This window comes from Lasiosphaeria miniovina, assembly GCF_030549165.1.
Source record: "Lasiosphaeria miniovina strain SMH2392-1A chromosome Unknown B0T26scaffold_1, whole genome shotgun sequence".
Classification (NCBI taxonomy): domain Eukaryota; kingdom Fungi; phylum Ascomycota; class Sordariomycetes; order Sordariales; family Lasiosphaeriaceae; genus Lasiosphaeria; species Lasiosphaeria miniovina.
Genome location: NW_026848220.1, coordinates 4,112,110 through 4,134,554, shown reverse-complemented (window position 1 = coordinate 4,134,554; position 22,445 = coordinate 4,112,110). Strand labels below are relative to the sequence as shown.

The 22,445-nt window shown below is 54.1% G+C and overlaps 8 protein-coding genes across 8 annotated transcripts; 4 read left to right on the top strand and 4 right to left on the bottom strand.

Annotated features, from left to right (window-relative positions):
* Positions 1-1,805: 1,805 nt before the first annotated feature.
* Positions 1,806-2,371, top strand: B0T26DRAFT_746093 (PRO41 protein; the record flags this gene model as incomplete). Its single annotated transcript, XM_060444654.1, has 3 exons — positions 1,806-1,863; positions 1,937-2,253; positions 2,312-2,371. The coding sequence occupies 3 exons, from the start codon at positions 1,806-1,808 to the stop codon at positions 2,369-2,371; spliced, it is 435 nt and encodes a 144-aa protein (XP_060303019.1).
* A 2,659-nt stretch (positions 2,372-5,030) lies between these two features.
* On the bottom strand, positions 5,031-6,036 carry B0T26DRAFT_611076 (ribosome maturation protein; the record flags this gene model as incomplete). The annotated part of the gene is made up of 3 exons (XM_060435900.1): positions 5,031-5,078; positions 5,678-5,801; positions 5,888-6,036. Coding segments are annotated over 3 exons (321 nt in total), but the record flags the coding sequence as incomplete, so codon positions are not given.
* A 1,459-nt stretch (positions 6,037-7,495) lies between these two features.
* On the bottom strand, positions 7,496-10,785 carry B0T26DRAFT_736899 (uncharacterized protein; the record flags this gene model as incomplete). Its single annotated transcript, XM_060443380.1, has 8 exons — positions 7,496-8,364; positions 8,424-8,648; positions 8,706-8,940; positions 8,994-9,236; positions 9,272-9,472; positions 9,546-9,875; positions 9,931-10,393; positions 10,475-10,785. The coding sequence occupies 8 exons, from the start codon at positions 10,783-10,785 to the stop codon at positions 7,496-7,498; spliced, it is 2,877 nt and encodes a 958-aa protein (XP_060303017.1).
* A 1,195-nt stretch (positions 10,786-11,980) lies between these two features.
* Positions 11,981-13,421, top strand: B0T26DRAFT_56231 (uncharacterized protein). Its single transcript, XM_060435582.1, has 4 exons — positions 11,981-12,364; positions 12,424-12,496; positions 12,556-12,887; positions 13,031-13,421. The coding sequence occupies exons 1-4, from the start codon at positions 12,212-12,214 to the stop codon at positions 13,154-13,156; spliced, it is 684 nt and encodes a 227-aa protein (XP_060303016.1). The 5' UTR covers positions 11,981-12,211; the 3' UTR covers positions 13,157-13,421.
* Positions 13,422-13,953: 532 nt separating this feature from the next.
* Positions 13,954-15,553, top strand: B0T26DRAFT_687272 (GTP-binding nuclear protein). Its single transcript, XM_060440932.1, has 6 exons — positions 13,954-14,040; positions 14,154-14,260; positions 14,388-14,480; positions 14,542-14,695; positions 14,772-14,977; positions 15,035-15,553. Exons 2-6 carry the CDS (start codon positions 14,195-14,197, stop codon positions 15,167-15,169), a joined length of 654 nt encoding a protein of 217 aa, XP_060303015.1. The 5' UTR covers positions 13,954-14,040; positions 14,154-14,194; the 3' UTR covers positions 15,170-15,553.
* Positions 15,554-19,005: 3,452 nt separating this feature from the next.
* On the bottom strand, positions 19,006-20,303 carry B0T26DRAFT_670468 (WD40-repeat-containing domain protein; the record flags this gene model as incomplete). The annotated part of the gene is made up of 3 exons (XM_060439180.1): positions 19,006-19,046; positions 19,112-19,956; positions 19,987-20,303. The coding sequence occupies 3 exons, from the start codon at positions 20,301-20,303 to the stop codon at positions 19,006-19,008; spliced, it is 1,203 nt and encodes a 400-aa protein (XP_060303014.1).
* Positions 20,304-20,577: 274 nt separating this feature from the next.
* Positions 20,578-21,552, top strand: B0T26DRAFT_687266 (uncharacterized protein). The gene is made up of 2 exons (XM_060440931.1): positions 20,578-21,238; positions 21,530-21,552. Exon 1 carries the CDS (start codon positions 20,791-20,793, stop codon positions 21,079-21,081), a length of 291 nt encoding a protein of 96 aa, XP_060303013.1. The 5' UTR covers positions 20,578-20,790; the 3' UTR covers positions 21,082-21,238; positions 21,530-21,552.
* Positions 21,531-22,423, bottom strand: B0T26DRAFT_633875 (uncharacterized protein; the record flags this gene model as incomplete). Its single annotated transcript, XM_060436576.1, has 3 exons — positions 21,531-21,698; positions 21,778-21,996; positions 22,067-22,423. 3 exons carry the CDS (start codon positions 22,421-22,423, stop codon positions 21,531-21,533), a joined length of 744 nt encoding a protein of 247 aa, XP_060303012.1.
* Between the last annotated feature and the right edge of the window lie 22 nt (positions 22,424-22,445).

Here is a 22,445-nt window from a genome sequence, read left to right as displayed (position 1 = left end):
CATGGCAAATGGACAAGCCTAAGACAATAGGAGACTGGCAACAACAAGGGGCATTTGCTCTTTCTCCTCTGTTTTCTGCGTATCCGCACGGATACGGATACATTCACATCTACCCCAGAAGCGAAGGCCCGACATGCAGACAAGGAAGCTGCCAGATCTCGAGGTGCCCTTCGTTTCTTCCCAATTCCCAGCTCCCGGTTATGCCACGGTGCATGGGCAGTTCCCGTGTTTCCTGTGTTATCCGTCTGTATCAGTAAACGCTACGTCTACGCCTCGGCAGGCTGAAGATTGCCATACGGAGTACGGGCACGCAGCAACTCGATTGAGCGCCAGCTGTGGGACTGGCTTTCAGACGCTTGTGTAGAGACGTGAAAGGGCGGTCTCGGCCATGGTAGGCACGGCCCTGGAGACAGCAATCACGCCCGGGGCGGTTCCCCACACCATCGCTACCCTACCTGACAGTACCTACTGCGTGCACACCCACACACCCCTTCGTTCTCGCTCTCTCTCTTGGCCATTTCTTGGCTCTCTCCAGTCTCCACGCCTAAGGTCGTGCCTGGCGCTCCCCTTCCACTCGTGTCGTGGAACTCCACCCTCCAGACAAGCCCATGCAATGTTATACTAGTGCCATTGCGTACTCAACCGCCCACCCGCCCGCACTTGTATACAACCCAGACCGTCCCCCTCCGGTCCCCCCCCAAGGCCCGCCCGGCCTGCCCTGTCGCTTCTTAAACTCGCATGGTCCCGGATGGCTGTCGATCAAGCAGCCGACTCTGCTCCCGAACGTGCCAGACCACTCCGTCCGCCTCAAACAACCTAAAGCAAGCTTGCCCTGGGGCTGGCACCGGCTTGTCTGATCTCCGCTTCGACCTCAATGCGACTGCGTCGCCCCAAGGACTAAGCTCTTCGAATACTGTCTACGCTGTAGCAACACCCGCTCCCACGACTCACTCCGCCTCCCGAGCGACCGCTTGAGACGTGCCCCCGCGCAACCTGAGAGCTTGATCTGCGATCCCTCCCGTATAGTTTCCCTCTGTCCTGCTTGACCCCTAGGCCCGCTCTCACGCTCTGCCCTGGCCTGGCCTGCTGCAGCGACCTCCTGCAACTTCCCCTGGAAAGAGGTCGATGCCGCTCGGATGCCCGCTGTTATCATAGACCAGATTACCAGAACCTGGATCTCGAACGAGAACTGCTAGCATCAACCCAGCAACATTCGATACACACTCCTCCCCTCACACCTGACACACAAGCTCCCACTCCCCCGGTACCAGCCCTCGGGGCGAGTACCAGGCCCCCCTCTTCACCCCACGAAGCCATCTTCGCCACCAGCCTCGGCGGGGACCCAATATTAGTTCACGAGGCCCTCCGGCCGAGCTAGTTTTGGGTTCCCTCGCCTTTCTCTTCTCCACTCCACGCCAGCGCTGTGCACTCGGTGGTCGATCGCCTTCTTTGATATCGACTCTTTTTTCGTTTCTCAGCTTCAACCGCAGGTCCGGATACTTGCCTCACCTTCCTTGGATTCGCCTTTCTTCTTGACTGTATTACTGTATATTACTTGGGAGGCTACCTCGGCTACCGGACCGCAATCGTCGCTGTTGACTTCGACCTCGAGAACCAGCGTGGAGTGTTACCAGCGTGTGTGTAGACACACACACGGCAAGAGAGAAAGGATTGTGCAAGGGTTGGGACGTTGCTAAAGAGAGCCGCCGATTATCACGACCACGCGATAGGTCGCCATACACGACCAACACCACCATCATCATCACCGACACCGATACCGATTACTCTTTTCATCACCAGGAACCATGGGCAGACTTATCAAGAACCACTTGGCCAGACTCATCATTCTAGCGGCTGCGACTTGTAAGCTTCTCTAGCGGCCCCCGTGCGGGGGACGAATCTCGGGGTGGAATCATCGTACTAACACCACCTCTAGATCAGGTTGCTGCTGCTGTTTGTGGCTTCTTCTGGCCCAAGATCCTGTGGGATTTCCTCACCAAAACGCTGGATCCCGCCGTCAAGCCGATACCAATATTGCAGATTATCAATTTGCTCTTTGGGCTCATTCTCCTTGCTTGGGAATGGCCTGTGGCTTTCATCGCCGGGTCTAGCATCCACCGCAGTCTCGAGGCTCGTCTGGCCTTCCTGCCGTTGACGGCTCTGGCTGCTGTTCTACTGTACCAAGGGACGAACGCCGCCATCTACCAGGTGGTTGGTTTGGGAGTCTACTTTTGGGCGTACAGTGAAGGAGAGGTTCGTCTGGGATTTCTTTCCCTCTGGTTTCACGGCACTCACTAACACGGCATTCCAGATCATCTGCGCAAAGCCGTGGACTCTACCTCAGCGCGGCGGAAAACCAACGCGTGTCTGAGGCAACATAGCCTGGCCAGGCATCCTTTCGCCCTTGATTGGGCTTGAATATATATGCCAATCTCCAACCCTCTATCTCCAAAGCCCCGGGGTACTGCCGAACATATTTCGCAATGGCGAAGGGGTTGTTTTTACTTTAATCCGGAGAAGGAACGGAAACCGTACATACATGAATCAATACGACATTTTCTATTGTCCTATTTTATCTTACTTTTTATTAGACGGCGAGCCTTCAAATTCTTCATACAATATATTTCAGCAAAAAATTCTGCATAACTCATCTGGCCGAGAGGGGATGGCCTGGACATATGGAGAGAGTCGGAGAAGCTGAAGAGTGTTTTCTGTATTTCTTTTCTTCTTTTCACATTTTCCCCAACGTTTCTTCCTTTTCACGAAGGTGTCTATTGAGTGAGACGACAAATACCCGAACATAACTTTCCCGCACATCTCGAAATTCGTCGACAGCGACAACGCGGTGGACAAGATCACGAGCTACGGCGACCACGGGATGATGGATGTATATTTGGAGACTTTCATCTGGCAGCATGGGGAGGCAGCATTGCTTTTTGGGGGAGACGGGGCTGGGAGAGATGAGTCTCGTGTCTCAGGATGGGGGGGTGCTTCACCGGTTCTCTCTCAGAAATGAACGAGGACCGAGATGCTCGCCCACCCATCAGACAAGGGAAGGAGGCAAGAAAAAAGCACAGAGAGAGATATATCATCACAAAACAATACTTTCTACCTCCACCAAGAAGAGCAAGAAACAAAGCTGGAAATCCCCATGGCATGTGTGAAAGAGGGAAAGGCCATGCGTGTCTGTGGTCTGAGAGCTCTGCTGTCTGCCTCGGTCGCGCCCGGCTGCAACATGAAGGCGAAGGTGCCTGTCTGCCTGTAAGCCAGCCTGTCTTCGGTCAGGCCATTTACATACGTATATGTACATACTTAGTAATGTACATAAAAGCACACGAACGTATAATCAACCACCATGAACTAAACGAAAGAAACTGCTTGAGCCTGATGTGTACATGTTGAAAAGGGGAAAAAATGCGTATCGCTAGTCCCCTTTCCTCAAACACACATTGAAACCTAACAAATCTTACCCTTGCGGGAACTTTGGCCGACACAACAAAAAAGCAAGGGCTTGTCGCACACCTCGATTGCCACGAGGCTTTCTCCATATTTTTAGGGCCATCTATTCCACGAAGACCTGTACATAGATACGCAGTGAAAACATCTCGTCCGAGCTCCCATGTTACGTCCGCACCATACTCAAACGCCTAAGGCAAGGGGCTGCGGTGCTGCGGGCTTACCTTATCTATTACAGTACTGCCGCTTTAAGTGCGTGCCCCAACCCACTTGACACTTCCAGGTGAAATTCCCGGTCAATAAAAAACATGTGCAAGACAGATAGGAACTTTCGATCATCGGGAACAAGAATAATAATAACAAAAAATACTAATCAACCCGAAACAAGTGAAGAAACGAGGTAAATGCAGCAGTGAGGCCAAACTCAAAGTTCCGGTGCCTGGCCACTTGCCTGCCTGCCTACCTCACGCTCACCTCACTTAACGTCACCTGGCCCCCCCCCCCCCCCCCCCCCCCACAAATCCAATCAACCCAAGAAGAAACATCAGCCAGTAAATACAGTTTCGCATCGTATCACAGCATATATACAAAAATATCTATCATACCGGAAGCGCGAGAGCGGCAGCGGCGGCGGGGGACGCGTTTCGGCAGCTCGGCAACAGCCCTCTCCGGCGTTCCACTCTCCCTCCGTCCACGTCCACGTCCGCGAATTGCCATATACTTGCAACCGTCAATTGATCGCGCCAAAACACCTCTTGACAAAACCAATACTGTTTTCATTCCCGTGACTGACTGACTGACTGACTGACTGACCGAGCAAGCGCGGAGGTTTTGTTACACGCGTATTAGGTCTGGTTTCGGCCCCGGCTTCATCATCTTTGCTCAAAGGCCAGTAGAATTTCCAGAACAGGACGGACGTGAGCAGGCGTTCACCGAGACAGGGATAAGCTGTTCCTATTTTTACGTCAGAAAAGGAGATTTCGGGAAGCGCCAAATCTGGACCTTGGCTTCTTCGATTGTCCTGTCAATCCTAGCACCAGGGGGGTGAGGTGGGTCCAAAGCGTATCTCGGGACAATTCTCAGCCAGTCGATTCTGCAATTCAGGGCGCCAAACCCAAATGTCAGGCTGGCCTCACGTGGCGATAGCGCCCAATATTCCAACTTCACCAGTAGCGAAAGATTTGATGATGCACGCAAGAATATATGGCCTAGACTCCTGGCAAACCTAGCTATTTTCGTCTAACTGCATCGCCGTAGACAAGAAAGAGCCAGGTAAAGAAGCCGTGGCCCCTTCATCTGGCCCCAGTTACCACGCTCATCCCAAAACCCTTCTTTCGAGAAGCCCATCTTCGAGGTCTCCCCAACTTTCATGTCCGCTGCAAAAAAAAAACGCCAATAAGCTTTCCCAGCGGAGAATAAGCAACCCGGAGAAGTCGGCATCAAGTCCTATTTCCCCTAATGCTTCGGGATCGGACCTCCCCATCGGGGTTTTTTGGCGACAATGACAGCTGTCAGCGACGGTTGGAAAAGCAGAGTAACGTCATCTCGAGTCGTTTTTCTCCCCTCTAGTGGGCGACCATAGCACCATCTGCGTCGTTTCTTGAGCCATTGCGCTCTCCCATCTACAAGTGGTGATATATGAGTCAGCTTCCTTGAAATTTTGTATCACTCTTATCAATCATATGAGATTGTTATGGGGCTTGGTCCAAGGAAAGGCTAGCCGCCTCAAAGATTTCTAAGACATGCAACCGGCTTGCGGAGCCGCGCGGTGCCTGTTTTCTGCTCAAACATCGGACAAGCGTCCCTGTGCCAGTGCACTTTGAGGCCAGCCAACAAGGCCAACGCGCCCTCAAAGCCTCCATCAAAGGGCAGATTGCGAGGATGCACTGAACAATTGGCAACTTGTGAACTTGCGGTGCGGCCCACTGGGCCCGACTGGTAGAGGGGTGAGGGAAGTGGTTTTGGCAGCCGCCGTGCAGCATGACGCGTTGAGGGGGCCTGCGGCGCAGTTGCGGCAAGGTACCCGCCTCACGGTCGCCTTGGTGCCCCCGGCCGCGGCTAAGGCTCGGTTCCTTTCGGTGTGCTCCCGAAGTTCCGATAGACGGTGCCGCTGCTGCGCCGTTCAAATGTGGAAGGATGCTCGGATGGAGGGGGAGAGGGGAAGTGGTGGTTCGATTGGCGAATTGCCATGACCGTTGCGAATAGACCATGCACCACGTACCTGAGACTCCTGGAGAGTGCCCTCTTCTAAAATCTTCTTAATTGCGACCTCCTCGTCCTCACTACCGAACTCGGCCTCAAGTGAGCCCTTTGACGCGGTATCAAACGGGCCTTGTGCGCCGTGCCTGTTTGTGTTGGGGAACAGTTGGTCAGCGCTCGGAGCCTTGTCTTTGTGGGCAGAGGCTACAAGGCTGCAACGGAGCAAACCTACTTGTGCGTCACAAAGACCTGGAAGGAAGAAACGACATTGGCAAGAGCCGTGCTCTTGTCGTCCAACCACTTCTGGTAATCCTCGGCGCTATCTACGAAGACGATGAAGTCGTCCTCAGAGCCCTGGTAGTGGATCTTGGTTGCGGTAGCCTGGCGCGTCATTTTTGCTGTTATATGTTACGTTGACGGATGGTCGAGGTGTGCGAGTTTTGCTGATTGTTGTTGGATGCTGGCCAAATTGAGAACCGAGGATTAGCTGAACTGTCCCGCTGATGTGGGCGATGTCTTGCTGTTCCCGACGGATGAAGTAGAGGAGTGTGCAGCTTACCTGGGTCTTTTGGATTTGGTCTTTGGGATTTGCGATTGAAGTTATTGCGGTTTAGTTCTGGTCCAGTCTCGAACAAACGGTTGCTCTTCATTTATAAGCCGGTCCTCTGTTCCTCTCCTGACGCGCTACGTCATAAGTGACGGAAATGCGCTGACAGCTTGCTGCCGAATTGGTGACTGCCCCACACTTTGGTCATCTGGGGATCCACAAGCTAGGGCGGATAAGGTAGCTCCTGCCCCGCGATTGACCTGCGTGAATGCACACTTGGTCTACGTTCACCCTACATTTACGTACTTTAGGCACCAAGGCAGCCTACTCTAGAGACGGAAGAGAGCTATGATCACTAGCTACACTATTTCCGGCGCTTCTAGGTGATTATCCTCATACATTCTCAGCCACGACAGTGTTGCCATAGATATAGGCCATGCTTGAGGCAGCAATGCGGCTGGGGCTTCAAGGCCATCACGGTTTGCTCATCGAGCCAAGACATCGCATTCACACAGTGCCCTTTGTGAAACTGTCGATTAGGCCTGGCGGGGCTGGCTGTTCCTGGCTCTTACGTCACCTGTCTTTCAAGCTCGTGTAGAGCGGGAAGGAACGAGATGAAACGCTGAATTGTTAGTGAAAAGCTTCTAAATGGTGCCAGAAGATTAATCTTTACCCATCTTGTACCGAGGATTTCACTCCATTGAACAAAGTTACGCTAATTGATGCCATTTCCCTACCTGGGTAGCTGTATGTCAGAACACGTAATAGAACTTTGCCGATGTTGTTGCGTCGGCAAAGAGCAGACAGTATAGTATACTCCATCCCGGACGGTCAACCGATTACTGGTGATCCTTGGCTTGTGTCGAGCCGCGACGAATGACTTGTGCGTCGAAATTAGCCGTAGGAGACTAGTCTGCTCCTGGAAATCGAACCCGTGGGCTCTCATGGGAGGTAGGTACACTGGCATAGACAAATATCAACGGGATCAAATCCCTCGAAGCCTCTGTTTTTGTTCGTAGGCTGTGTGTTGGAACTGATACATACTGAGTATAGCGGTGCGATCTTGTAGCTAGGCGTCTTTGGCATATTCTACACTACAGTTCTCCCGTCGGGTGCACCAAAAATGGCACGGCCGCTCAACCCCATACTATTCAATGCGAGAAGGCCGTCCAGCTCCAAAAGCCCAAACAAGAGACAGCTTATCATATGCTTCAAGCCTCATCCACCGGCCAGCGGCCCGGCCATTCCGCTGTCTTGTCCCATAACAAATAATCCAGCATGCCCGCACCCGCGTTAGCGAAAGAAACTGCGTATGCTTTGGACAACAGACTCTCGATGTAAAATCCCAACCCTTGCCCACCGACTTGAGAGCTTGCGCGAGCGTAACGAGGATCTGCACGATTCCGGTGGCGGCGAGTGCATGTTCTCCTTTCCAGACTCGCGAGCCACCATGGCAGCGAGGCTCGGGCCCATCAGGCTGGGTGCCCGAGAACTGTTTGCCGACGAGTGCCGAAATGCCGGTGTACAAGGACGTGTTTTGTCCGCCTCTCCCTCCACCCGTGCTGCAGCCACAGCCGTTACGCCCAAGCGACGCACCGTCCCAAGGACGTCTGCTTCCCACTTTGAATCCGCTGTACTCAGCGAGGGGCTGTTCCTCTCTGTCTCGTCAGGGATGACGGATAAGGGGGAGCCGCACGTATCCCCAGACTCGTCCCGCACGACCGACGAACCTGCACTTCCCTCCTTCGAGCCTTCGTCGTCAGTGCCCATCTTTTGTTGTAGGCTCGCTAGACTCGCTGTGCGCCTCGTAAAACCACTAGCAATGCTTACAACGCTCAACTTTCGCATCACCGAAGAAGCAGATGCTCGAACAAGATGCTCGCTCCTGGATCGGGCTGTTATCCCGGGGAATGGCAGGATATCTCGGGTCCACACATCTGATAGAAGAGCCTCAAGCCGGGCTCTCTCGCCTCTCGGGGGAGCCAGTACAGGGATTCGCGTGTTTGTCGTCAAGAGTGACTGTGACCTATTGATCTGAGTGCTACCCCTAGAGCTTGGTGCGTCCTTGATGACGCTCGTATTTTTCAGAATGACTTGGCACAGGGGCGATTTCGGCCCGACCGTGGTGGCTCTGTGTATTGATATTCTTCTGGCAATGGTTCCTGCGAACCCTTCTCAGTGCCCGCTCGCATATTCAAAAACAGTAGGAGCAGAAGCATACCTGGCTTTCTAAAAACAGTCCCCAGAGTTTTGATGTTCAGGGCGAGTGTATTGAATGTTGCCGGCGAAGCCTGCTCCTGATTATCGCTGGCCTGGTCGTTACTGAGGCGGGTGCGCCACTCGACTTCCTCTTTGGGAGTACACGCTGTTAATATCATCTCGTAGAGCTGATGGTCGCACATGAACACGAGTTTCCACGAATATGGTGCGGTGTGGCATTGGAGTCCTTTAACTTTGTCAGCATCACATCAAAGAAGAAGCCACATCGAAGGCCGTTTTATACCTCTACCGTTGTCCACCTCTTCTAGCTTGATATTTCCCAGGGCAACGCAGGCCTGGATGGTGTAGATCTGGTCGATCCTACTCGCCGTTGCGAGACATAGCCACTCCCGGTACAGGAGAGCAACCATGTACTGACCTGTAACGCCCTCTTTGGTCTGCCAGCAGACATGCAGAGCACCGCAGAGCTGCACATGGCCAAATGACCGTATGCGGTTCTTCGACGCTGCGTCGAGTTGCTGGTTTCTTATTAGCAGGCAGGTTTCGTATTGGGCAATTTGTTGATTCCTACCTGGTTTGCAAACACAAGCCGGTCCTGGAGCATCCATGTCTTTTCCAATACCGATTTGATCCGGGCATCATCGGTGGCCCTATTGATCTCAGCAGTGGCCTCGCGAAGTCTCATCAGGGCATTCTCAATCTCCATGTGCGAATAGGGGCAGTCGACTACAGGCGTGTGCTTCAAGAGCTCTGCAAATAGCAGTGGATATTTGCACACTCTTTGAATCGGCTGGAGGCTGTTAGTTCTTGTCATCTTGTCCCACTTTGCTGTAAGGGGGCTTTTATTACCTTGACAAGAAGATCGCCAATAGTGAGACTTTTCTTTGAATGGTCATCTTGGCTGTTGGCAGAGCCCAACGATGCAGCCAAAACCTCCAGGCCTTTCTGGTACGACTGCCACCGCGGCATCGTTCTGTGTGCAGATGCCACGTCCTTGATCATCAATTCGTACTTTGCGCCGTATTCCTCGTAGATAAAAAACCGATTCATCTTTATTGAAATAATAAATATTAGACACAATACCGCGTTTCAGAGTAATTGCGCTGGACGAGCCAATTCTTACCTTTTTTGTGAAGACCTTTGCAACCTCTGCTGCTGTCTGAGGGTCTGCAATCATGCCGGGGACATCTCTCAGCCAAGAAACGCCGTCCTTATTGTCTTCTGGAACCGCATCCAGGCTCCTCCATCGATGATGGCCACGAGCAGCTGGGCTGGGATGGGTAAGCATGCGGGGCAGACTCTCAAGCTGTGTGTACTCGGAGTGAGGCACAGCACGATGCAAGTCGCCAAGCATCTCCTCGTGGAGTTCTACAATTTCGGTCAAGTTTCGGTTGATGGACGACCGCAAGCCTGGTGGTAGCGTGGGAAGAGAGGCGAGGATAGTGACATAGACCTTCCAAGGTGGTCAGAGTAGGGCCGTAGGAGAGTGGGCAATTGGGACAACATACATTCATTAGAAACCGCACGTCTCCGATGTAGCTTTCCTCGGTGCCTATGAGCTCCTCTAGAATACGCCGCCTCTGAATAGATCGTTCCATGACGGCGGGGTCTAGGATGGCCTGCCGATCTGGACAAAAGCTGTCTTCAGAAAGCCGGGCACCCGAGACGGAAGCTCTGCTGCTGCGATCCGTTCTCGAATGACCGCGAGACGATCTTAGTGTGTTCCTCCGAGATCGAGTCAAGACGCTGGCACTGGTGAGAGATACGGTGGCGCTTTTGACAGCTGCTACGAAGCCAAAGGACGAGCCCGATGACGACTGTCTGTGGTGAGACGGACCCCACGTCAGAGAACTCTCGACATCGTCGGCGTCAAGGTAGCATGGCACGATGCCTCCGTTACAGCCCTGTCCTAGAACCTCCTGGCGGCGGATGGCTCGTTTCTGTAGAGTCCTTATCCATTTGTAAAACGGCCTGGCTGATCCCGGAACCGTACTGTTCTGGCTTGAGTCTCCGGACATGGGAAGTCGGGGGAAGTATTCTCCATTCTCTAACTGCTGATGGTCCGTGAAAACGTCCTGCAGACCCATTGCGGGCATGTTATCCAAAGTAGGCCAGTCCTCTATCTCGTCCAGATGGAGCACGTCTTCGGTGCACCCATGGCCGGCCTCGACACGCGCAACCCGGCTGCTCGCAAGTAAAGAGACGTCGAGGGTGCCGCCGTTGCTGTCGTTGCCATCGCCTTCAAGTTGAGGAGGCAAGGGCGTCGAGTCCTCGCTGAATGGCCGAGGTGCGTGGCCATGGCTGGAGGTGGAGGCGGAGGCGAGGAGGCAGGAAGATAGTGAATCGGTATCTGTGAGTGACATTATGCAATGCCGGGGCCCAAGAAAACAAAGATGCAAAACTGGCTGGTCCAAACAACTTAAGCCGGGCGGCAGGCTTCCCAACACACACAACAGCGAGGAGGGCCTGCTACCAGCCCAATCAAAACATGATGCAGAGCAAAGGAACAAACAGCAAGAAGAACAAAGATGCAAAATGATGAGAAGTATCGGGGCGAAACCAAGAAACAAGAAGCAAACAGACAGAAAGCCGACGAGCTATGCCTCCGAATAAAGGCAGCATAATAGCAGGGCAGGAATGGCTCATAGCTCGGCGGCTTGTCTGGGCCTTCGATGCCGGATTGAGGTCATTGGCCACTTGCAGGGAAGAGGGGAGAAGAGAGCTACAGAGATGGCAGGAACATCCGGAGCAGCAAGAACTCGATGTATCCAGCCCGGGCCCGAGAACTCCCATGCCTGGTGCTTCGTGCCTGCCCTGGTGCTTGACGCTGGAGAGCGGAAGACGGGAGGAAACCGAGGAGGCAAGGTACCTCCATCCTTCCTCCTGCCTTCCATTACCCAGTGGAGGTACTCTGTACCTCAGTGGGGAAGCAGCAGCACTTTCGGCAACAACCACTGGCAGTATGTTGTACCTAAAGTAGGTAACAAATGTATGGTAGTATCATCAACCGCCAAATCTTGCCATGATGGAGGCAATTGGAAATAGGCGGAGAGACGGGTGCAGATAGAAGCCTGCCTCAATGCCTGTGGAGAAATTGACCAAAAACGGCCCGGTCCACACAATATGCAACTGTTGCAACATGTTCATCTGATCGAGAATTAAGGTTTCCGCCGCCCCGCGGCTTCCGCCTTCAGAATCGATTGACTGTGTGCAGACCGAACTTGGTATAGCAGCATGTCTCGCGTTAGGGGAATTGGAAGAGATCCAATGTTTGTTCGTGAACAGATAGAAACACGTGTTCAAAAGCGTCCAAGATGCTGCTGTCCAATAAAACATGGAAGCCATCACCTAGTAAATGTTGAGGTTCGAGGTTGGCAGGATGGAGACTTGCATTCGTGATGTCGGTCATCGGCTGCTCCCGTTTTGGGTGCGAGTGACAGCCCTGAAATTGGCTCGGAATGCTGCCAGGGCTCCCCTGCTCATCCCGCCGGAACGGGTCGGTCTTCGGTGCCAAGCAACCCCAAATGCCTGTTACCCCGCGTGGGCTGTGCATTCCGTGGCTGCTTGGGTTGAAAGCCCCTCCTCGGCCCCTTGGAAAATTAGAACAAGCTTAAAAAAGCTCCTGCCGAACGCGTCACTGGTGAGAGCTTGATTGCAGTGCCGACCTTCTTCAACCGAGATACAAAACCAGCAGACGCATGTGTCGACCCCAAAAACGATGAACCTGGCGGATCTGCTTCTCCAAGACCGGGCCTGCCGCTAGTACCCCGCGCCCTCCATACCTTAAACATGAGCAACCTTCACGCGCCCACTGTCCCGTCGGGGCCAACTACGGCGCCTATCGCAAACGGCGGGACGTCCTACCTCTCATTCAATGAGCTCCAGCGCCGCAAGGATGATATTGAGGGAGAGCTAAAGGCTCTCAGCGGCGTTCTTGATTCGGTTGGTCTTGATCCTCGCGCGTTGGCTCGAGCCGCTTCCTAGCTGACGAGGAACTCCAGCATGGCGTCGATATGAACACGAACCTCCTCACGCCTGACGGCTTTCCCCGAGCCGACATTGATGTTGCCCAAAGTAAGAAGGCCATGCTCGCCCAGCCCGTCCGCTTGGAGGAGACAACTGACGACGGGTAGTCCGCACGACGAGAGCGCGCATCATTTACCTCAAGAACGACTTCAAGGAGCTGATGGTCATCATCGAAAAACGCCTCCACGAACACTTTGCTAGTTTGACGGACGATGATGAGCCCGCCGTTGCTATAGAAGCCGCGCAGCCCACATTGAGAGATTCGGTTCCCGAGCCCCTGGGCCCCGTCTTCGCAAAGGTCAATACTGTGGTAGACAACAGTCCCGCCGCTACCGCAGGCCTCCAGCCCGGTGACCTGATCCGGACCTTCGGCTACGTTAGCGCGTCGAACCATAATAATCTTAAGAAGGTTGCCGAATGTGTCCAGGGCAATGAAGGAGTGAGTATTCCCCCATCCCCAATCCTTCTCTCTGCCAAGGAGCTGTATTCAGAATAGACGCGTAATGCTCGTCTTCTATTGCCATGCTCCAACCCGGAGAGAAGATTCGTATTGGAGCCTTTCAACGGCTAATGTTATTACAGCAAAATGTTCTTGTCAAGATTTTGCGAAGCACTGGCACCCATCCCCAGGAGCTGCAATTGACGCTGACGCCCAGCCGTAACTGGGGCGGGAGAGGTCTTCTTGGATGCCATATCCTCCCAATTTAGCACCAGCTAGCTCCAAGCTTAGGCTGCCTGTAGGAAGAACTGATAGCGTGTGGGATGTTATTTCCGGAGCAAAAAGAATTGGGCTCTAGAAGTCTGGGCTGTTGGGCCAAATCGGGAGACCATGATAAGAAGTACTTAGCCGATCCAGCCCAAGGTGCTCTCAAGAAGGCTACCACCCAGTTGTGCAGCCAGCGGATTAGGCACTCAGTTAGATTCTGCATTTGCCACATCAATTGTGTGAAAAACATGCCATTGTAAAAAAAAACATCGTCACATAAGACTAGTCGGCTTGTAACGGAAGAAAAAAAAAGGAAAAGAAACGCCCTCCCACTCCAATAAAGAACCGGCTGCTCGGGGTCTAGGTACCGAGAGACCCAAAGTTCCGATCTGGCACCGCAGTACTGTAGCCCGATAAAGGTGCCTCACATTAGGCGGCTGGCGAGCGGCAGGTGAGGCTGGCTGGCTTTGTCTTTGGAGGGGTTGCAATGGGTCTCTGGGAGCCGTCTTCCGTAAGGCTCCCGTCTGCTTGTTCAGCCCTCGCGACCAGGCTTAGGACCCCTGGCCCCTGGCCTGGGCGAACTTCTGTCACTGATTAGCGCCCCACTGCTCGCCAGACGGGCGAGCGGCGGGCAGAGGCTTACCAAACAAAAAAGCCTCTACAAACCACGTCAACCCAAATTTCCGCACTGACCACCGCATTTGAGTCACGTGACTCAAATCACCCCGCCGCCCAACTAGATTTTCCAGGCTGCTGCTCCCAAGGAAGCTGCCTTTTTTTTTTTTTTTTGAAAACAACATCACCACCCAGGTGCCAAACGTCTTCCCCATTCTTGCTGCCCGACCCATCGATTTTTCGAGCCCCCCGCTCCACCGGAATCGCAAACGTGCGTTCTCCCCGCTTATTTAGCTCTCCCCAGCCGCGTCCTTCTTCCTCGACATCTGCGGATTTTTTAAAAACCCCCCAGTGCCCCTCCCGACTGACATCGTACCTAATCAGACTTGTTTACCGTCCCACAACACCAATCCACTCCACGCATCATGGCTGAACCTCAGACAATCCCGATCTTCAAGCTGGTCCTGGTTGGCGATGGAGGCACTGGCAAGGTGAGTTTGTCGGACCTTTGATCATTCTTATCGTCGCCCCCCTCGTCTCTCGCAAGACGGAATGCGGGGGCTGCAGGCGGGCCATCGGGCTTGGACTTTTTATTAACGGACTTGACTTTGCGCGTAGACGACCTTCGTCAAGCGCCATTTGACAGGCGAGTTTGAGAAGAAGTACATGGCCACGCTTGGTGTCGAAGTCCACCCTCTCGATTTCACCACGGTACGTTGGATCGCCCCGCCTATTGATACGCCAGAAGCGCCGGATTTCTAACGCGTCACAGAACTTTGGCAAGATCCAGTTCGATGTCTGGGACACCGCTGGTCAGGAGAAGTTCGGCGGTCTCCGTGATGGCTACTACATCAACGGGCAATGCGGCATCATCATGTTCGACGTGACTTCCCGCATCACGTACAAGAACGTCCCTAACTGGCACCGTATGTAGCTGCCCGCCTTAGCGAGCCCCACCCATCCGGCCCGCGCGTCATGACATGTGCTAACGCAATCTCGTAGGTGATCTTACTCGCGTCTGCGAGAACGTCCCCATTGTTCTCTGCGGCAACAAGGTCGACGTGAAGGAGCGCAAGGTCAAGGCCAAGACTATCACTTTCCACCGGAAAAAGAACCTCCAATATTATGATATCAGCGCCAAGTCCAATTATAACTTCGAGAAGCCCTTCCTCTGGCTCGCGCGTAAGCTCGTTGGCAACCCTACTTTGGTGAGTTGGCGCTCCTTTAACTCTTGATCGAGTGTGTTTCTAACATGACGTGTCCAGGAATTCGTCGCCGCCCCTGCCCTCCTCCCCCCCACCACTTTCGTTGACGAGGAGGAGATCAAGGCGCACCAGGCCGAGATGGACGAGGCTATGGCTCAGCCCCTTCCCGGCGATGATGATGATGACGACCTTTAAACTGTTTGCAAGGCAGCGAATTGGTGGTCATGTGTGGTGGAGCCGAGGGTGGACTAGGATGGTAATGCCCGTTACGAAGGATAATCATCTCCCAAACACAGATGGCGAATAAAGGCATAAGGATGGGATTACGGACCAGCGTATTGGGCAATGGAGGGTTGGCAGCAGTCGATTCGGGTACGGGCGAAGGAGCCGATGGCAATATTTTGCTCTTTGATATTTGGTTGATGCAGACCAAATCCAGCTGGAACGGAAGTAGATTTGCAGGTTACCGACCACAATACATTTAGTAGTACTAGGTAGAGCATGTGCGACCAAGTCACGCAAGCATTCTCTTCTATACAACCAGGCTCCTTGTCATATTTTCTCATACCGCTGGGGGATGAACGTGTCTCGCTTTCAACGCTGCCCGTTTTGGGTCTCATTTGGGCGGTGAAGCCACCCCACTTGTTCTTGGCGGGGCAAATACCAACCGACATGGCATCAACAAGGGTGGCAACCAGGATGCTTTGTCAGCGGCTGTTGTTTGCAGAGGGTGTTGCCGAGGGCAACGGAATGTGGGAAGCCGCCCCTTCACAGAGTACACAGTAGACGGAACCAGAATAGATGGGCTGCAGGAGAGGAAGGCCGAGTTAGGTGTGAGTTTTTGTTCTTGGGGTCATTGTAGGAGATTTTCAATCTGTTCTCTCCTCTCTTTTGGGTTATTGTGTTGTTTTTTTAAACATTTACGCAAGCGAAGCATCTCAACTTACTGTTCCTGATGACAGACATGTTAAATACTCCGCACCTCTAGGTTGTATTGTGTATGAACTTGGGAATTATTCAGCTGAACGAAAAGGAGCGCGTTCGGCTGGTTGGTGGGAGTATGTACACACACACACACACACACACACACAACAAAAGTGTGTTGCCGTGTAATGCCAAAGCCGGCGCTGCGCTGGGAGGGGATGATGTGATGTTGAGGAGGAGGAATCGAAAGGGGAGGAGGCTTGAATTCACCCGCCTTACCCTCTGTGCAAGGCAGTCTCGGACACAGCTGTTGCCCAGCTAAAGAAATTAGTCTAATCATTACTCAATATCCCCTGGCTAAGGTGCAGGATGCCTAACTTGGGATAGGTGGGTTTCGCGTGGGCTGTTCGGTGTATAACAACACTAGATAGAATAATTCTCATTCCTAAAACTAGCCCAAGAATAAGTCAAGAACTGTAAAAAATATGCCCCGTAATCAACGCAATAGTTACCCGCCGTATTTGGCGCCGTGTTATCCAGGAATCAGCTTAATCCTAGGTCTTCTACCCTTAGATGAGAAAGAAAAGGAAAAGGGTGAAGAGAGAAATGTTTGCCCGTCCCCGTTACAAACGACCCATGGCTAGCATGATTCTCCAAGCGTTTGCTCTTGTCACCCACTCATATCCAACATCCCCTCCTCCCACACAAAACAAAGCAAGCAAGCAAGCAAGCAAGCAAGCATAAGTAAGCAGCCCACAGACAATCACCCAGACGCCTCCTCCAGATCCGTGATAGCCTTCAAAGCGCCATCGCACTGAAGAAACTCACACAACTTCTTCCCAGCGCGGGCCGCCGTGCGCCACTCAGCCTCTCCGTCCTTGTTGTTATTGTTGTTGTTGTCTGCCGCTTCGACCTCGGCGGCCTCGCCTCGGCGATGTACACGGGCATTTAGAACGCGTCTTAGAAAATCGATCCTCTCGTCGCCGTTGTGGTTGTTGCCATCTTCCTGCTGCTGCTGCTGCTGCTGCTGATTCCCCTTGACTTGTTCCTCCCACTTGGCAAAGCGAGCCGCGACCGTCTCGGCCCACACCAGCAGCGAGTGCATGTCGCGGGCCGCTTGCCGCTCCGCGCCGAGCTCGAACAGGCGCGCGTGCTGCGCCCGCCGCCACACGAGGTCGCAGATGGCGCTCGTGTTGGCGAGCAGCGAGTCGGTGCTGGAGAGCGTCGCTGGGAAGGAGGAGGCGCCGGGGGAGTGGTTGTAGTGGTAGTGGTGATGGCGGTGATCTGAGGTGTCGGGTGATGACGGCTGATGGCTGCTGCTGCTACTGCTGCTGCTGTCGTCGCTGTCATCATCGCTGCTGTCGGAATCTGAGTAGAGGCACTCCTGGTGCCGCGCCGCCGTAAGGTGGTTGTTTCCGGTGGCGGCCTGAAAGCTTCCGTGGTGTATATGCTGGGACGGTAATCTAGCGCCGGCAGCGCTATCGCCATGAGAATGCCTCGGCGGCACCGCTTGTGGACCGTGATGGTGGATAGGCGCAAGGGGGGGACCGGCAGGAGGATGCGGGAAAGCAAGATGATGCTCTTTCTGAATGGAATATCTTGCCGGCCATGGAAAAATTGGCACAGCCGTTTTTAATGATGACAGCTGAGCCTGGTAGCTGAGGTTTTTCGCTGAATGCACAGTAGCTGGTACGGCACCGGGTGCTGCTAATGCGGCGACGGCGGCGGCTGCGGATGTGACTGCATAGTGACGGCTATGGAGCTTGTGATGACGGCGATGAATCCTGCTGCTATTACCAATAACTCGCCTTCCAGTAGGAACAGCGTGGCTAGGATCCTTCTTCTGCTCATCTAGCACGCCGCCACGAGCTCTCCAGTTGTTGACGTGTGCGCGAATATATCGCTGGGTGGCCACCAAGCAAATATCATGAATATCCGCAATTCTATTGGCAGTATCGGCTGCAGTCGCAGCGGCGGCAGCAGCGGCGGCGGCACCTGGCGAGGAAGGCGACAAGGTTCTGGGAGACGAGAATCTCTCAGCGTGTTTGGAACTGTTCGTCCACCCAAGCGGAACATACATGCGGCTAAGGTTGTTCGGCCTGGGATGATGTAGCTCGGGGGTTCTTTGGGCTGGGCTGTGTGTGTGTTGTGGACTGGATGTTCTTGGAGCGTATGTGTGATGCCAGTTAGGGGACCTAGGGGCATACGGAGACGGAGAAAGCGGGTCAATGGATAGGAATGATGGCAAGTTAGAAGACTGATCGCGCTGGAGACCTGGACGTGCAGCCAATCCAACGGGCGGGGAGGACGACGGTTGAAACGCAGACTGAAATGGGGTGCGAGGACTGACGGGCCTCTCGTCCTCCGGGCGGTAGTAAATATTGATTGTGCTGAGACGCCCGGAGTCATCTGGGCGACCAGGGAGCCTCTGTCCACTCATTGCTGCTGTTTCGCCGGGGGGTAGTCGACCGTCTCCAGCCGTCTCACCGTTGTCGTAATCACCATCGTAGTCGCCATCGTGAGCACGCTGGCCATATATTGAAGCGACGGGGAGGGCCTTGCAATGGCCGTGTCCCGGAATTTGCCAGCTAATAGGCATGAATCTAGGCGGGCGTGAAGAATGATCTGGCCTGAATTGGTTGTAGGGTGCTATGCCGATGGTAGACACTGGAGTGGGATGCGACTTAACGAGATTTCGTAGTTGCCTAGGTGTTGCTCTTTCCGAGTCGCGGGCATAGATGAAGCCACTGGGTGACTCGGGCGGCCTAGACGGTCTGGGCTGCTGGTTTCTATCCATGTTTGTAAAGGTTTGTTGGCGAGAAAAGTGTTGTGGATTGGGTCGATAGAAGAATTGCGAGTTAATAATGGATACAATCGACATGTTAAGGTCTACAAACTGTGCTGGTTGCTCCTTTTAAAGGTAACTTTCAACAAGGAAAAACAACAAGGTTTGAGTGACTTTCCAGCATGACCAATCGGAACTATACCACGGGGCTCTGATTCACCAAGGGCAAAAGAGGTGAGTCAATTGTCAAAGACGAAGGCAAGCTATTGTTTCAGATGGCTGAATTCCCATTGATTCCCGAGTTTAGGCCTGCTAAATAAATCTAAGTGTGCCAGATGACGATTCTTCCGTCAACGCCGCTTGCTACATCGTTTGTTAGCGAGCCGGAACTTTGCCGAGAGGGGAGGGGCAGGCACGGTGAAACTCACATGTAAACTTCCTCACCGAACCACCAGAGGTTTCATATGGACGGAGCGTGGTGATTGTGTTCTGATGGACCGTTTTCAATTGCGTATCGTCCTTAACCTTCCCCTTCAGGTCCATCTGTCGGAACATGTTCAGGGCCGACTCCTCGCGACCCTCGCCCAGACCGGGCCTGCCCTTGGACTCGAGCGTTCCGCTCAGCACCCAGCCATTCAAACCCCCCTTGAACCGGAAGGCCTCGCAGTCATATCCGGCAGCAACGATCTCGGCCTCTCCATTCCAGATCAGGCTCATAAATGGCAGGAGCTGCGTGTTGATGCTGATCACGGCCTTGGGCGGCTGATCCGGCCCGCTTGGGTAGACGACCGTGATGCTGCTATCATGGGCCGCAAACGCCAGCGCATCGCCACTTGGGGAGAAGGCCACGGCATGCACCCAGCCGGCCGAGTTGTTTAGGTACTCGCCGCAAACAGTGTTGAAGGGTAACCTCTCGCCCCACACGCCAGGCTCGGGCCGCGAGTCGACGCCCTTGACAAAGCTTGAGAAAACACGGGCGTGGGCATCCGTAGAACCAGCGGCGAGGAGAACCGAGTTGGGATGCCAGGCCACCGTGGTTACAGTGCTGCGGATCGGCTTCTTCAAATGCTTCGAAACCCACCAGTCATTCTCCTCCTCGAAGTAGCAGACAGCGATGAGCCTATCTCCAGAACCGACGGCGAACTTGGTCTCGGACGGCGACCAACGAACAAACGTGGCCGCCCGGTTGATGCGCAGGAGAACAAGAGTCGGTTTGTATCCCTGTGGGGAGGGTTCCCAGACGAGGGCGTTGCGATCTGCCATCCGTGTTAGTCTTGTCAGGTTTTATGGTTTAGTTTAGAACGCAACGCCAGCCTGGCCCAGCCCGGCCCAGTCCGGCCCGGCCGAGCCCCCCAAGACCACGCCGTGCCGGTTCCGGGCCACCGGAGTTGACTTGCCCTGGGAGCACGAGACGATGCGGCCCGAGTTGGGCGCAATGTCGACGCTGGTTACGGTCTTATCGTGGCCCTTGAGCTCATCCTTGAGCTTGAAGGCGCTGCCGACCTTGGAGTAGAGCTCGACAGTGGTGTCGCGCGCGATTGCCAATGTCTTGCGATCCGCCGAGAACGAATGGTCCGCAATCGGGTTGTGGAAAAGATGGTGGACTTCAGGGGCGGCCATGTTGGGATTTCCCGCGATAGGAGTAGCTCTCTACTACCGCTGCTCGGGTACGTGTAGATAGTTTGGGGGGTGGTGGTGGTTGAGGACAGTTGAGACAAGACAAGTTGTCAATGGTGTCGTCCCTGCGCCCCGTCAAGGTAGCGTGTAATTGTGGGCTTGGCAAGGAGGGGCACCTGTGGGGTTAACGCAAGCCCCCGGGCGGTGGGGTTTCCTTTAAGGTCCCCGCTATAACCCTGATACCCTGCCCTGGTCGCCAAGCCAAGGCAGAGAGGCAAGGAAGACAAGAGTCTCCAATTCATTTCTGCCAGAGGTCACAGAGTGCAGCTGCATCGCCAAATCCAAAAACCGGAGCACGGCGTTTACCGGCGACTCATAGCCAGCGCCCAACCTCTTTCCACCTTTGCTGCAACAAACACGCGCAATTTTCGAGAGATAGCTGGTTCAGTGTGTGCAAGAAAAGCGTGACGTATAAAAGCATCAAGCGACAATGGCCCCTCCCGCTGGCCTCCCAGCCAAGGTCGTCGTGGTGCCGCCAAGCCAGACCCTTTACATCACCAACCTACCCTCGGCAAAGATAAAGAAGGACGACCTCCGAACGGCTCTATACATGCTGTTCTCTACCTACGGCCCGGTTCTCGATGTTGTCTCTCTCAAGACGTTTAAGATGCGTGGCCAGGCGCACATCGTGTACCGCGACGTTCAAACGGCGACCCAGGCAATGCGAGCACTCAATGGGTTCGATTTCCTGGGCCGAGGGATGGTACCACTCTCTTTTTAAATCACTTGGCTACCTGGCTATCTCTCCCTTGCTCTTGCTGATCTGTCTGATCTAGAAAATCACATATGCGAAATCTAGGTCGAACATTATCTCGAAACTCGACGGCTCATTCAAGGCGCCTGCGGCTTCCGCTGCCGCCGTCGTCGAAATCTCGGATCTGCAGAATTTGATCTTCAATGCTCCTGTGGCAGGTAAAGCTGCGCCAACTTCAACTTTGGCGCCGCCCGCCCTTCCATCCAAACCGCAGGGTGGCGATCAAGCTATGGCAGACGCAGCGTCGCCAGCAAGTCGCGGAACGAAGCGGCCCCGTGAGGAGAAGGAGGACGAAGAGGAAGACGAGAGCGATTCCGACGTCGCCATGGAGGAGGACAGCGACGACGAGTGATTCTCGTCATTCCAAAATCCGCCGGAGAGCTATGGTGCAGCACTCGTCAAACGCTTGGCTTACCTTAGGACTCAAGTGCCATTGCCGTTGGGAGCCACAATCCCACACAGCCACCAACAAGGCCAAACCAAACCATCAAATAGTTCTCCTTGGAGCAGTCGAAGTTCGACATGGCATCGCCAAGGAGACAGGGGTGGACGAAAAACGATGGAACGCCCGTTACAGGGTTATGCTGCAAAATGGTTTGTTAGTCTAGCTATGTCACGCAGAGTCGCTAGTTAACTCATGGACAGTAATAAAAAAATACGTACGTCGGCTGAGATGCCGCCAATTGCGCCGGACCCACGGAGTCCGTTTTTGTACTGGTCGGGCACGAGACGTCTGAAGACGGTGTCGATGTTGAAGGCTTCTTCGTCTACGGGGAGCTCGTGTAGACTAAACCAAAGACATGGCGCTTGATATGTGGGGTGTAGATGTATCTCATACGTGACATAGCCAGCGCCAACCTGTGACCTTCTAGGCAGGGCAGCCTTGAAACGAGAAACATGTAAGACAAATTAAAACGAGTTCGCGTTCCCGTAACACATCCGAGTTCCATACCTCGTCGGCCTCCTCGGTAGCCACCATCTCTTTGTCGGCTTCCGTTTCCATTTCCATGCCTTCAGGGTCCCGGCCCTTGCCCTGGACGGACAGCCTGTCAAGGTGCAGGGACAGATCGCCGTCGTCGAGCTCCCCGTCGAGCGGGCGGACGATCTGCAGGTATGTGCTGTACTCGGGGCCCATGGCAAAGGACGTGTTGAGCGCCGAGCAGACGCTCAGCTTCCATTGCCGGCGCACAGGGCCCAGCGTGGCCTGGCAGTATCTCCTGTCTAGGCGGTGGCACACCTCGGTGAACTCTTCCCCCGTCAGGAAGGGGTAGTTTTGGAACCCCGAGGACCGCGCGCGCGTTTGTTCCATGTGTGCTTAGGGACTATATTGG